Source organism: Plodia interpunctella, chromosome 8 (genome assembly GCF_027563975.2).
Source record: "Plodia interpunctella isolate USDA-ARS_2022_Savannah chromosome 8, ilPloInte3.2, whole genome shotgun sequence".
In the NCBI taxonomy this organism is placed as follows: domain Eukaryota; kingdom Metazoa; phylum Arthropoda; class Insecta; order Lepidoptera; family Pyralidae; genus Plodia; species Plodia interpunctella.
Genome location: NC_071301.1, coordinates 8,599,186 through 8,612,205, shown reverse-complemented (window position 1 = coordinate 8,612,205; position 13,020 = coordinate 8,599,186). Strand labels below are relative to the sequence as shown.

At 33.9% G+C, this 13,020-nt stretch overlaps 2 protein-coding genes across 2 annotated transcripts; one reads left to right on the top strand and one right to left on the bottom strand.

Moving 5' to 3' along the window:
* Positions 1-4,952: 4,952 nt before the first annotated feature.
* LOC128671777 (sialomucin core protein 24-like) lies at positions 4,953-9,774 on the top strand. The gene is made up of 3 exons (XM_053748532.1): positions 4,953-5,167; positions 5,774-6,125; positions 8,021-9,774. The coding sequence occupies exons 1-3, from the start codon at positions 5,089-5,091 to the stop codon at positions 8,136-8,138; spliced, it is 549 nt and encodes a 182-aa protein (XP_053604507.1). The 5' UTR covers positions 4,953-5,088; the 3' UTR covers positions 8,139-9,774.
* mus81 lies at positions 9,767-13,020 on the bottom strand. The gene is made up of 3 exons (XM_053748531.2): positions 11,864-13,020; positions 11,215-11,638; positions 9,767-10,903 (listed from the first exon to the last, which is right to left on the bottom strand). Exons 1-3 carry the CDS (start codon positions 12,820-12,822, stop codon positions 10,571-10,573), a joined length of 1,716 nt encoding a protein of 571 aa, XP_053604506.1. The 5' UTR covers positions 12,823-13,020; the 3' UTR covers positions 9,767-10,570.

The following is a 13,020-nucleotide window of genomic DNA, read 5'->3' as shown; positions in this document are numbered from 1 at the left end:
GCATCCCCTGAAGTTTGGCAGCTTTTTGATGAAGAACGGATTAGGAAATATACTTCAGGACGGTATTAAACGAATAGGGAGGAACCGCATTTCAATTACTTTTAAAACATGTAGTGATGCCAACAATTTCTTAAATGTAATGTCCAAAAATTTAGATTATAAGGTTGCGATCCCAACATTCAATATTTGTAAGATGGGCTTGGTTAAGGGAATCCCAGTAGAATGGACCCATGAGGATATTAAAATGAATTTACAAATACCGGACGGGTATGGACCAATAGTTAAGTCCCGCAGATTGAGTAGGAGGACTGTAAACTCAGACTCAGTTTCATGGACTCCTACTCAGTCAGTGGTCCTAACCTTTGATGGACAGGCCTTGCCCTCAAGAGTTTATTCCTTCTTTTCGAGCATCCCCGTGGAACAATATATTTTTCCAACTATTCAGTGCTTCAATTGCCGTTTTGGTCACACTAGAAATAACTGTAGGAGTAAACCGAGATGCAGCAAATGTAGTGGGGAACACAGTGGGCTCTCATGCCTGGTGACTGAATATGTCTGTGTCAATTGTTCTGAACCTCACATGGCAACAAATAAGCTGTGCCCTGAGTTCAATAGGCAAACAAATATCAAAAAACATATGTCTGAAAACTCAACTTCTTATCAGGAAGCAGCAAAGCTATTTCCCTTTAAGAATACCTATTCTCATGTAGCGACTTCCTTGCAATCCTCACATCCTCCCTCTTCAAATTCTGTTCTTGACAATAACAATATCCATTCTTATAAGAAAACTATTGTTAAGAAACCTAAACAAGCACCAAGTCATTCTCCAGGTTATGATAAGCAGGAACATAATTCCTTGATACGCTCCATCTCCTTTGAAGAAACTAGAACTACAGGTACAGCTCTCCCAGCAAATAAAGCACCTTTACCCTCATCAGAGGAACTTAATAAGTTGTTATCAACACTTGTTAACATTATTGCTAATTCTAACCTTCCAGAATCCGTTGCTGTTACAATAATATCAATTTTTAATATATTTAAACATGGATCAAGTCCTCCAGTGGAACTGTAAAAGTATTACACCTAAAAAACATGATATAATCAATTTGATTAACTCATATAATTTATTTCTTTTAGCTATTTCTGAGACTTGGTTAAAACCCAAGTCCAATTTTCATATCCAAGGATTTAATATTCTTCGACATGATAGAACTGATGGATATGGTGGCACAGCTCTTTTAATTCGCAATAATCATACTTTCTTTTCACTGTCCATTCCTTCTTTTAATTCTAAAACTCTTCAAGCAGTTGCTGCTCGAGTGGGTGAAGTAACTTATCTTTCCATATATATTTCTGAAAAGGATTTATCTGCTCTTCCTATATTAGATAAAATCATTGATTCTCTGCCTAAGCCAATAGTAGTTTTAGGAGATTTTAATGCTCATCACTCCTTATGGGGTGCTCCTAATGATGATAACATGGGAAATGGCTTGATGGAAATTATACATGACAACAATTTATGTGTGTTAAATGATGGTTCTCCAACTCGTCGTCCAGTACTAGGACAAGCACCAAGCCATGTTGATATAACCCTTAGCTCTCCCGAGTTGTCCTCTTTACTAAGCTGGGAATGTTTATCACTTTCCGGTAGCAGTGATCACTACCCAATACTTATTTCTCTTCCTTCTGGTAAAACAGGTTCCTTTTCTCCATTACCTTCTCTTTTTAAGTATAGATTAAATAATTGTGATTGGGAGTAATTTAGCCGTACAGTAGACGATTATATCGAGCCACTTCCCGCATTATGTGCTACAAATTTGGAAAACATAAATAAAGCATATGACAACCTTATCACAGCATACTTGACAGCTGCAGACAAACACATCCCAAAAAAGAAAGTTGCCAGTAATAAAATACCCTCTCCCCCGTGGTGGGATAAAGAAGGTACAGAGGCTATTAATAAAAGAAATGAAACAGAACAGTCAATTAAAAATAATTTAAACTTGAATAGCTATCTGTTATTTAAAAATACTGAAGCAGCCACCAAAAGACTTCTGCGTAAAAAGAAAAGAGATGGATGGAAACGCTTTTGTTTAAATCTTTCTCCCGATGTACCGTCGTCTGTAATTTGGAAGAAAATAAGAATGTTTAGAGCATCTACAGTAGCTCAGGCTAAGAATTCAAATTCTGTAGATTGGGTTGAACCGTTTTTAAATAATCTTGCTCCCAGCACTGTTCCAAATTTTAATCAATTACCCTATATGTACTATTTATCTGAAAATGTTAGTAATATTTTATCTTCTCCCTTTTCTTTAGTTGAGTTTCAGTTGGTTTTAAACAGACTATCAGATTCAACTCCAGGTTGTGACGGCATTCCTTACTCTTTTGTAATTCATTCCAGACCTCTTACTCTTACATATTTACTAAACTTAATCAATGCGTTTGTAGACTCAGGCTCGATCCCTCCTTCGTGGAAACATCAAATTATTATACCTATATTAAAACCCCACAAAGATTCTAATGATCCTACATCGTTTAGGCCTGTTGCTCTTTCATCCGTCTTGGCGAAATTGGCAGAATATTTAATTAAACAGAGATTAGAATGGTACATAGAACATAATAATCTATTTCCCCCTTCACAGTTTGGGTTTAGAAAAGGTAAAAGTGTTGCTGATAGTCATGCTTTATTTACCACAGATATACTAACGTCCTTTACAAAATCAGAATCAGTTGTTGCTGCATTTTTAGATATTCATGCTGCGTATGATAATGTTGACTTAATTAAATTAAGCGAGAAGATGCAAAAGTTGGGAGTGCCGTTGAAGTATGTCAATTTTATCTTTAATTTATATTCAGAAAGAACTATATCGGTGTACGTTCCTGGATTTGAAAATGAAAAACGAACTATTTGGAAAGGCGTTCCACAGGGGTCTGTACTTAGTCCCCTGTTATATAATATTTATACTTATGACTTACATTCGAATATAGATCTGGCATCATATTGTGTGTTACAGTATGCAGACGATGTTTTAATTTATTCATCTCACTCTGATATTCAAAAGGCAGCAGGAAACCTAAGTAGTACATTACATAAATTGTCAATATGGCTCTCGGAGCATAATCTTTCGTTATCCAAATCCAAAAGCACAGTAGTTGTATTTACTCGTAAAAGAAAAATTCCATTGATAAATGTTTCAGTTGATAATGAAATGATTCCGGTGTCTGATAAAGCTAAATTTCTTGGACGCTTATTTGACACTGCTATGAACGGTAACGCTCATATTAACAATGTGATCACAAAATGTGAAAAGAATATAAATATAATTAGAGCTGTTAGTGGAGTTTGGTGGGGATCACATCCTAGTATACTTAAATTAATGTATAATGCTTTAATAAGAAGCCTATTAGATTTTGGCTCTATAACATTTTGTCTTGAAAATAAAACTGCAGTTCATAAATTAGATTTATTACAATATAAATGTCTTAGGATAATAACTGGTGCAATGAAGAGTACACCAACAAATGCACTACAAGTCGAATGTTCCGAGCCTCCCTTGGCGTTACGTAGACAATATCTTTCCGATAGGTTTATTTTTAAAAATCAACAATATACCAATCATCCGTTAAATTCAAAATTACGTACTCTCAGTGACACCATTAATGATCGGAATGTATTTTGGCGTAAAAATAGCATACCACATTTGATATCTAGCTACAGGAGATTTGAAGGCCTTCAGTGCTCAACTCACAAATACTATTGTCATCCTGTGTTTTCATACGATTACGATACTTTAATTTTTGAACCAAAAGTAAATTTGTCCCTAGGCATTGTTAAAGGAACAAGATTAGCAAACTCTAAATTTATCTCGTATCTTAAAGATTTGGATTCTAAACCTGAAGTATTCTATACAGATGCTTCTAAATGCTTAGACCCTAGTAAAAATAGTGTAGGAGCTGCCTTTTTAAGACATTCATCAGGCTATTTTCAACTTTTTAAATATCCAAATTTATTCTCTAACTTCATAGGAGAAGGCATGGCTATTCTTGAGTGTATTAGATATATTATTTTGAACAAAATTAAAAACTCTTATGTTTGTTCAGACTCGCTTAGTTTTCTTCAAGCAATTTTATCAAATCCCTTCAAAAAACAATCTTCTTGTCCTCTAGCCCTTGAGGTCAAATGCCATTTAAAACATTGTCATAATTTAAATTTACATGTCACTCTAGCTTGGATACCTGGTCATTCGGGTATTCAAGGTAATGAATTAGTCGATGGCCTGGCAACCTTAGCAGCATCACAGGGAAATGCTGAAAATGACTTTGTCTACTGTCAAGACCTCCTGGCAGTTCCACGAGAGTATCTTTTGAAAGAATGGAACTCTACATGGGAGAGGTCTAGTCAGTCAAAGGGAGGACATTATCGACGCCTTAATGCAGAACTTTGTCTAAAACCTTGGTTTTCAAAACTGATTTTTGATAGAAGAGTTTCTTCTACCATATGTAGACTTAGATTTGGTCATTGTTGTATTGCTACTCATTTACAAAGAATCGGTGTTCTTAGTGAAGATATATGTGACTGCGCTTTAGTTGAAGAAGGTGATATTGATCATCTTCTGTTCAGATGTTCAAAATATGACTCAAAGCCTCTTTACCAGTTCCTTATAGAACTCCGTGCTCCTCTTCCTTGTGATTCCTTTACTATCCTTTCCTTTACAGATTTTAAATATATTAAAGCTCTTGCTTCTTTCCTTTCTTACCATAATATTTATGTTTAAAACTATTTATTTACCCTTACATTACATATGATAATATATGTATTTATTGCCCTCATTCTTCAACACCGCCTAAGTCCTATCCTATCGTCCAATAACAATGTAACTCGACATTGGCAAAAATAAGCTCTATTGAAGAAGTTTGATTGCCACAAAGAAGAAAAGAAAAAAAAAAAAAAAGAATACGGCAATACCTACCGGGCAACACTGTTTGCCTGCTTCGTTGTGTCAAAAAGTGCATTTTTATTGCGTGTCGTTTGAGGAAGTGTTAGATTTTATAATAATTATTGTGTAAAATATTTAGCTACAATTCAAGATGAAGCAAGTAATTTTTATATGCCTGCTGTCTGTCTCAATGTGTCTCAGCGACACCACAGCTCAGGCTGGAAGTCCTAGTGAGTACATACATACCTGCAAAATAATTTTAAATCAATCTAATCTTACCCGTGGTTATTGCGTCTGATTGCAGAACACGATTAAAACCTAAATCGGGTTCTTTGCTTTTATTTGTCCCCTTAATTAAAATAACTTAATTTTCGTAATTCAAATTATAAATTTCGTAACAGGACATTTTTTGTTCATTCCTATCTATGCCTAGGTACGTCTAGAACCCCTTTGTTCATCGTTAATCAATTGGCAGATATGTGAAGAGTGGGGTCAAGAGTATTACTTATCTCATTTCGCAGTCCAGTTCAGGTTATACTGGTTTTATTTTTATAGTATCTACCATGGCTTTCAATATTATAATTTACTGGTTATTCCCCACAGTAATTTCCGCCCGCGGAAAAATGTATTGAGTATGTTTGTCTTAAATACAAATTCGCATATGAATTCCTTTCAGCTGTTTTGTTATCTTATTGTCCAAATAATTAGTAATACATACCATTTTGTTATTAAGTTGTATTCAAAATAACAACATGGCAATAGCACAACCAGATTGGTCCTCCCATTCTGGGACCATTTCACCCAGTTCCCTGATTCACAAAATGTTCCATTTACAGGTATTGCCCAACCACCTGAGAAACATGACGTAGCTACGAATACAGATAAGCCAATGCCTGTACCAGCCAACAGTCCGACACCAGACAAAGTGACCCCTGCTCCCGCAGCCAGTAACAACACAGTTCCTAAAAACAACACACCCACACCAACAAAAGACGTAACTCCTGCATCATCAACAGAAAAATCAACATTGCCGCCAAGCTCCGTGGTCCCACCAAACACTTCTACTGTGAAGCCCTCCACTATTGTTACCCCTACAACGAATGCCACTACAACATTGACACCCGATCACAAGTCTTCATCTACTGTGACACCTAAGACTGTTGTGCCCACACCAGTTCAAGCAAGAGGGTAAGTGAAAGTTTTGTTTTTATGATTTTCAAGATTACATAACATACCTATATAGGAGCTTCATTGATAATTTTCTGTTGGATTAAACCCTGTTTCATAGAATGTATAAGAACCTATTTGATTATTTTTTTTTTTTTTAATTTACTTATATCAAAAACCTAATTTTCATTTATGTGTTCTTATTTCTATGACAAACCAGACAGGCCAATCAATAAACATTACTTAATGAAAATCATTATTTCTACATTGAAAAAGTATTTTAAAAGATATTACCTAATTAATGAGTAACTATTGGTTTTATGTTTTATTATTGTAATATTTTACATGTGGTTATGGTTATACAAATCCATATCACTTAAATTTATCAGCTATGCAGAATTCACATGGAATTATGTTTTTTGTAGCTATAAAACATGTTTTTGCATAGCAAAGTCAGGAAATGCTGAGGTTGATAAAAACTAATAGAATAAAAATGTTATGTGTACTTTGTTACTTACAGAATTTGGAGTCATTGTTGACTTTTATTATTGTTATATGAAATATCAAACTGAATTTCATCCCAATCTTACTTGATTAAATTGTCAAATGCATTGTTCTTTGAAATTGCCATGCTTCATAATTTTGATTCAAATAGGTATTGGTGTAAAAAGAAGCATTCAACTCTCCAAGCATTAGTGGATATCCATGCCTGGAGGCATTGAGTGGGAATAGAGGATTCGTTCATTTGGTGTAAATGTATACACATTTGGTGTAAATGTATACAAAAACAGGCCATCGCATTTATAAATAAAACAATGGTGATAAGCCACTTGCAAATACACATTTACACAAACCAAGCAAAACAGATAATAATATGCAGACATATAAGTTCTATTAAACAAGTACCAGCGTATGCCATAAATACCAACCAAATAAAATGTATTGCTATTGACCAGATTTCGCATATTAATGTTTAAAAATTGTTGTATTCCTGGAACATGAATGATGCATTCATTGTAAGGAAGTCAGTCGCCAGTTTTCCTTATTGTCGCAATAATCTGAAATAAACATGTCTTTCTATGGACAACTGATATTAGTTGACCTTTACACATTTGAGATAAAAGATGCAGTTTGTCTTTGCCGCTTTCTGCGATAATCCGTATCACAAACCAAACATGCCAAAATGTATTTTTACCATTCTGATAGAAACATATTTTCAAATTTTGCTTAAAAGATTCTTATTTTCTAGGCATTAGAATTAGCTGTAGCCCGCGGCTTCGCCTGCCTATATTTCCGTGACGAAAAGTACTCTAAAAATTTTAAAAAGATTGGGTTAAGTCTATAGATTGTGAAGAGGTAACAAACTTACTTTCGCATTTATAATATTAGGATAAAAATGCGGATGACCCTTAATCCAACACTTAAATTTTCCTCTGAAGATATTATTTTTTATTTAATTCTGTCATTAGGACTGGTTTAGATTTTTCTTTGGTATTTTATTTTTATATGTAATGCACTTTTACCCAACACTTGGTATACCTCATACACGTCAGCCTGTGCTCCAATGCTATTTTTAACAGCCACATGTAATGTAGTGTAGGTTTGTTTGTTCAATGTCCACGGCCTTCGTCTGACTGAAGAAGCGGGGGTCTATGGCCGTTTGTCAAGGCATCCGAGAACCGATACCCGAATTTTTGACGAATTGGATGGATTTGTTCATTAGTAAATTTTCAAATTCGGTTCGATTTATTCTCGGATAACGGATCCGAAGCCCTACTTTAATATTCGGTAACGACCCTCTACAATTTTCGAAACGAGACGCAGCGAACTAATCACAAAATATTGTGACGAGACAACAACAACCACAACGTAACGAATAGCACACCGTAACTCTATTCTTCATTTTCTGTTTCCAGGTTCGATGGCGCCAGCTTCGTCGGAGGAATCATCCTAACCCTCGGTCTACTTGCAATCGGCTTCATGGGATTCAAGTACTACAAGAACCAAACTGAAAGAAACTACCACACCCTTTAAATTTTAAGTAAAAATATCTCTCTTATAATATTAAGTGCACTGTTTTATATATAAGTTTTGTTTTTTTTTTTTACAATTTAGTGCACTATACAGTCCATTCAGAATTATTTTAATTTAAATAGGTAAATGTTGGAATAACGAAAAATCGCGTTTTGCAATAAGATAGTCAGTTGATTTTTTAAAAGTATCTTGGTCAGTCATTCATTTAGTGACTTGATTATACTTAAATCTGTGATTGAAATGACAATTAATTGGTGGATTGCATACTAGATTGGTTATGGCATATAATGGTAGATCAGGGGATTAGGTTCAACGCTCCAATATATCATGCAAAGAGGACAAGATAACCATTGCATTATTTAATTTCAAAACCGAGAAAACTGTAATTTACAACGACTTTAAAAAGAAATATCCAATCTAAATAGATTGCTTTAATTTCTTTTATAATAAGTCTGAAAGGATTGTAATTAAACTCAAACAGGGTTTGGAAATTCTACATAGCTAAATTGATTTGGTGGCAGATATAGCATTAAGTTACTACCTACTCGAATTTTAAGATATTTTTTATTATATTTCAGTCTACGTAGTAGTCTAGTAATTTTCTATTATTTTAGCATTTATCTCACATGTGTGTAATAGAGTAGTCTCGTCTAATCAATATTATAAAACGCAAAAGATACTGTTATTGATATACTGTAATAAATTGTGTATAATTTTCTTGCTCTTATCATAGTTTTTGATTGTTTATGTATTATATCTTTAAACAAATTGAGAATTATGTCTAATTATATAATTTTGAGTGCAATTTAGTTTTAGTATTCTGCACATTTTAACTGTGCCATTATCTGAATTTCAATTTGGTAAAATCTGGATTTTAAATTCTAATTGGATAGCTTATCCGCACTGAGATCTTTAAAACGTAGGTTATAAGTATATTATTATTGTTAATAAGTGTTACTCTAAGGCAACACAATGTGATGATGAAAATAAGGGTCTAAAGTAGTACCTATATTGTTTTGGCATAACAAAGTATATTGAATCTCATGTTTGGGAAATGAATTATTCTCATTACTATATTATCTACATTCTTTACTAATTACTTCATTCTGTTGCCATGTACTAAAAGTGGCAGTTGGCACAGGCGTAATTTTTGTGTCGTTATAGAAATCTGCATTGAAGTGTTTTTTGCGGCTATATTCTTTCGCTTCACAATTTTGAGCTTTATGTGTACGAGTTCAAAGCTTAAATTAGTCAACGCGATATTATAAATCGAAGTAAAATTTACGCCAGTGCGAACGAGACCACTAAAACTTCGTTCATAGAACACCCACTCACGATATTCTATCGAGAAATGAACGTTGTACTGACCCGGGCTGATATTAACTAGAAATCTCATTAAAATACTGCATGATATCACTTTTTTGTGCCACGACGATTTTGTATATTTTGTTTTCTTTTTTCGTATTTTAGCACGCTACTTGTATACTGGAAGATGATTCCATCCAAAAGTGCTCTTAAATCTGAAATATATATGGATAGATTCAATCAAAATATATCATTAAGATTGTCCCGTCTAATACTAGTGCTACTCTCATGTCACAGTCGATGGTTATGTTAATAAAGGTGTATACCAAAAGTAATGTTTTATTTGTATATAATGACACATATTCATACTCTTACACCGGTCAGGGCCCATTGCTGCGGCTCCGTTGTGCTTCGTCGAATATCCATACAATTTTTGAATTTTGCGTTCACGGATGGGGCCGCATTCTACATGAACACGTTCACTTCGGCAAAACGCGCGATACAACATTAAATCAATCAGTGCAGTTCTTGCGTTGCCGTTGTTTAAGTAGCAGCATGTATATGAAATTAAAGAATAATGATAGGAGATACAGTTTGATTTCTACACTAAGTTACGACCTAGAATTCTTCATTACAGTAGTGCCATTATGATGAGATCAAAGTAACTATATAAATAAAATTCTGATAGATTCTGATCAATATGTTCTAACAAGTTGATGTGCCTGTGAGCTGATCTGTTAATATATAAATATTTACAGTCTGTTAAGAAAGTGAAGAAAATTTATTCTTAAACTATTTTTTTTACTACATATTGCATTTCAATACCACATAGAATGTATGTTATTACTAGCCAACAAGAGAGTGCTCTCACTTTCATGATAGATTAACATTAGTAACCTAAATATTGATATAAACTAAAGACTAAAATTATCTTATAATATTCATAATATCACAAATCAAAATAAATTCGTATAGAGAACAAACCTCTAGTTTTCAACTTGAAAGGTTTTGTTCATTAAATAAGAATCACCTATTCTTATATTTTTTTAAGTATGGCAATATCTTTACTAAATAGTTTCCAGTCACAAATTCAGTACAATACTACTATTACTAGAGGCATTAAAAAATTAGAATGTTTTAGAAAAAAACTGGTAAAGTGTTTTGCTCACAACCGGTCCAACACTTCTGTTAGATTCTCCATATTTCAAGTTTGCAAGTAGGAACTCTCCTTCTTTTTGATCACACGTTTTGTATCTTTCAATGAGGGTGCTGGGTGAGCTGTACACTGCAGTTATAGCTAGAGCTTTATCCACTGATACCCCTTTCAACTGCAGGAGTAGTTTTATAAATGTTTCGGTAACAGTGAGAGGCTTGGATTTCTTAGAAGAGGTGCTGAAGTACTTGAATGTCATAAGTTTCTCGCCGTTTGGTTCTTCATTACAGCCTTTTAATTTCTTGTCCTAGAAAGAGTAAAAAGCTTTACATGGCGTGTAAGCCCTTTACTCCATATATCCTTCAGTAAATGTCATGCAAGGTGATTGGGACACAGCTTTGGCAACTGCAAGCAGTATTCCAATCTCACAAGTATTGACATCAGGTACATGGTAAAATTACAGCCAAATCTTCAACATTTCAATTTTTTACGCTGACGCCACGCCGAGACTTCGCATCCCCAAATTCAAGTTTTCCAATATATATGCTTCATAAAGTCAAATTTCAATCTAAGATTATCAAATTAAATATGAAACAATCAGTAACAAAAGTGAATTACCTTGTATTCAATAGTCAGTCTTTTACTCATCATAGCCAAAAACCTAACACTATTACTCAAGGAATTAGTGACATGAACTTTAAAGCCATCATGTATCCTTGTATTGGCCATGGCCTGCATCAGTGACTGAATTGGAAGACCCACATGCTGATTTTTGCCGAAATTCTCCACTAAATAAATAACATTTTTCAATCCACATTTTCTTAGTCTAAATTTTTGTTCATGGAATCTTCCATCTTTAATACTGTGTCCCAGATCATCCATTCTTTTTCTTTCAACAACATATGGTAAAACTAATTCTACACTCTTATTCTGTCTGTCTTGTGCAATCCATGTAAAGTCCCCAACTTTTAAACTGCGGTACTCATGTTTCAACTCCGGGTATTTATTAAATTGGGCCACAGTAGGGTCAGTCTTATTTACCCTGGAAGAAATGTAAGGTGTGTTTAAAGTTTAATTTTTATTACATATGTTAAGTGTTAATACCTCTGATGTGATATGTATATGAGTTTACATTAGTTGCCTCTGTAAAATTATTTACATAGGTTCCCATGTAAATAATTTTAAAGAGGCAACAATAACTTACACATCTATAATATTAGTTATAATTACAATGTTGCAAAAATTTTAAAAAATATAAAATACTCACCCTGAAGTTTCATTTTTATCAATCAGCAATATAATATCAAATGTGCCAGCTTTAAGTTCTATTTGTTTTCTGTCTGTATGTATATCTTCATGTATGTTATTGTTTCCATTGGTAATAGGAGCTATCTGTGGCAGTGATATTTCTGTTTCAGTACTTACTATACCATTATTGAAAATGGCATCATTTGCAGTTGGGATCCCGGTTGATTCCTCTTTTAGTTCAACGGCCAACAATGTGCCTAACTCTGTCAAACCATACTTTACTTTTTTGTTATTCCTAATTTTCTGAACTAAACCTTTAGTAATGAGCCTGCTCATGTTTGACCAAGCTGTGTAAAATGTATCAGGTTTTGGCCGAATAAATGATTCCTCGCTGTGGGGTTGGGCTTTCTCAATCAACTGCTCTTTTGATAGAAATTTATTTGGATCATTTCTAAATTGCTCTAATAAAGCTATGAGAATGGCATACCCACCAGATCTAAAAGACGGCTTATATATTTTGTTTGATTTATTACTAGATTTACTTGACCCAGAAGCTGTTTTTTTGGGCACTATTATTTGCTCAGGATTATATTTTTCCACTACAACTAATGGTTCCAGAGACCTTACGTTTTGTTCGTCATATGAAGAAGTAGACGGCATATTTGATGGTATTTCATTTTTTGATTGACTGCCAGCATTTACACTTTTATTGTATTTATAAACTTCCAACCGCTTATCTAGAAATAAACATAGTTTTTTCTCGAAGCCTTTTAATATAGCACATTCGGCGCCAGTTTGTAAAGGCAATGGATATTTAGTTATAGAATCTAAAGCTTCTTTCAGCATTGGTTCTAATTTACTTTTCTTTGTTTTAGCTTCTTCATGTAGTTCTTCAAGCCATTCTAGAAATAGTGGATTTGGGCGAGTGCGTTTGTATGTTATTCTTTTACTACTTGATTCAGGGCTAGTGCTGCACATCTTTACAGAATTTATAGAACCAAAAACTATTGTACAACAGTATTGTTCATATACATACGCACAATAAGGTAAATCGAATAGAATTAGAAATAAATAATAGGTAGGTACCCCAACCCAACATTTAAAAACAATGAGAGATGGAGAGAAGAGAATACCTACAACACAGACCTACAACAACAAACAAATGCAAACAAAGAC

Bases quoted from the DNA above. Each gene is read 5' to 3' on its own strand.
- mus81 (XM_053748531.2), bottom strand. From the start codon at position 12,822: ATGTGCAGCACTAGCCCTGAATCAAGTAGTAAAAGAATAACATACAAA. The intron at 11,639-11,863 runs GTGAGTATTTTA...CATTTCTTCCAG, and splicing joins GATAAAAATGAAACTTCAGG to GGTAAATAAGACTGACCCTA. The intron at 10,904-11,214 runs GTAATTCACTTT...TACTCTTTCTAG, and splicing joins GACTGACTATTGAATACAAG to GACAAGAAATTAAAAGGCTG.
- LOC128671777 (XM_053748532.1), top strand. From the start codon at position 5,089: ATGAAGCAAGTAATTTTTATATGCCTGCTGTCTGTCTCAATGTGTCTC. The intron at 5,168-5,773 runs GTGAGTACATAC...TTCCATTTACAG, and splicing joins AGCTCAGGCTGGAAGTCCTA to GTATTGCCCAACCACCTGAG. The intron at 6,126-8,020 runs GTAAGTGAAAGT...TTCTGTTTCCAG, and splicing joins ACACCAGTTCAAGCAAGAGG to GTTCGATGGCGCCAGCTTCG.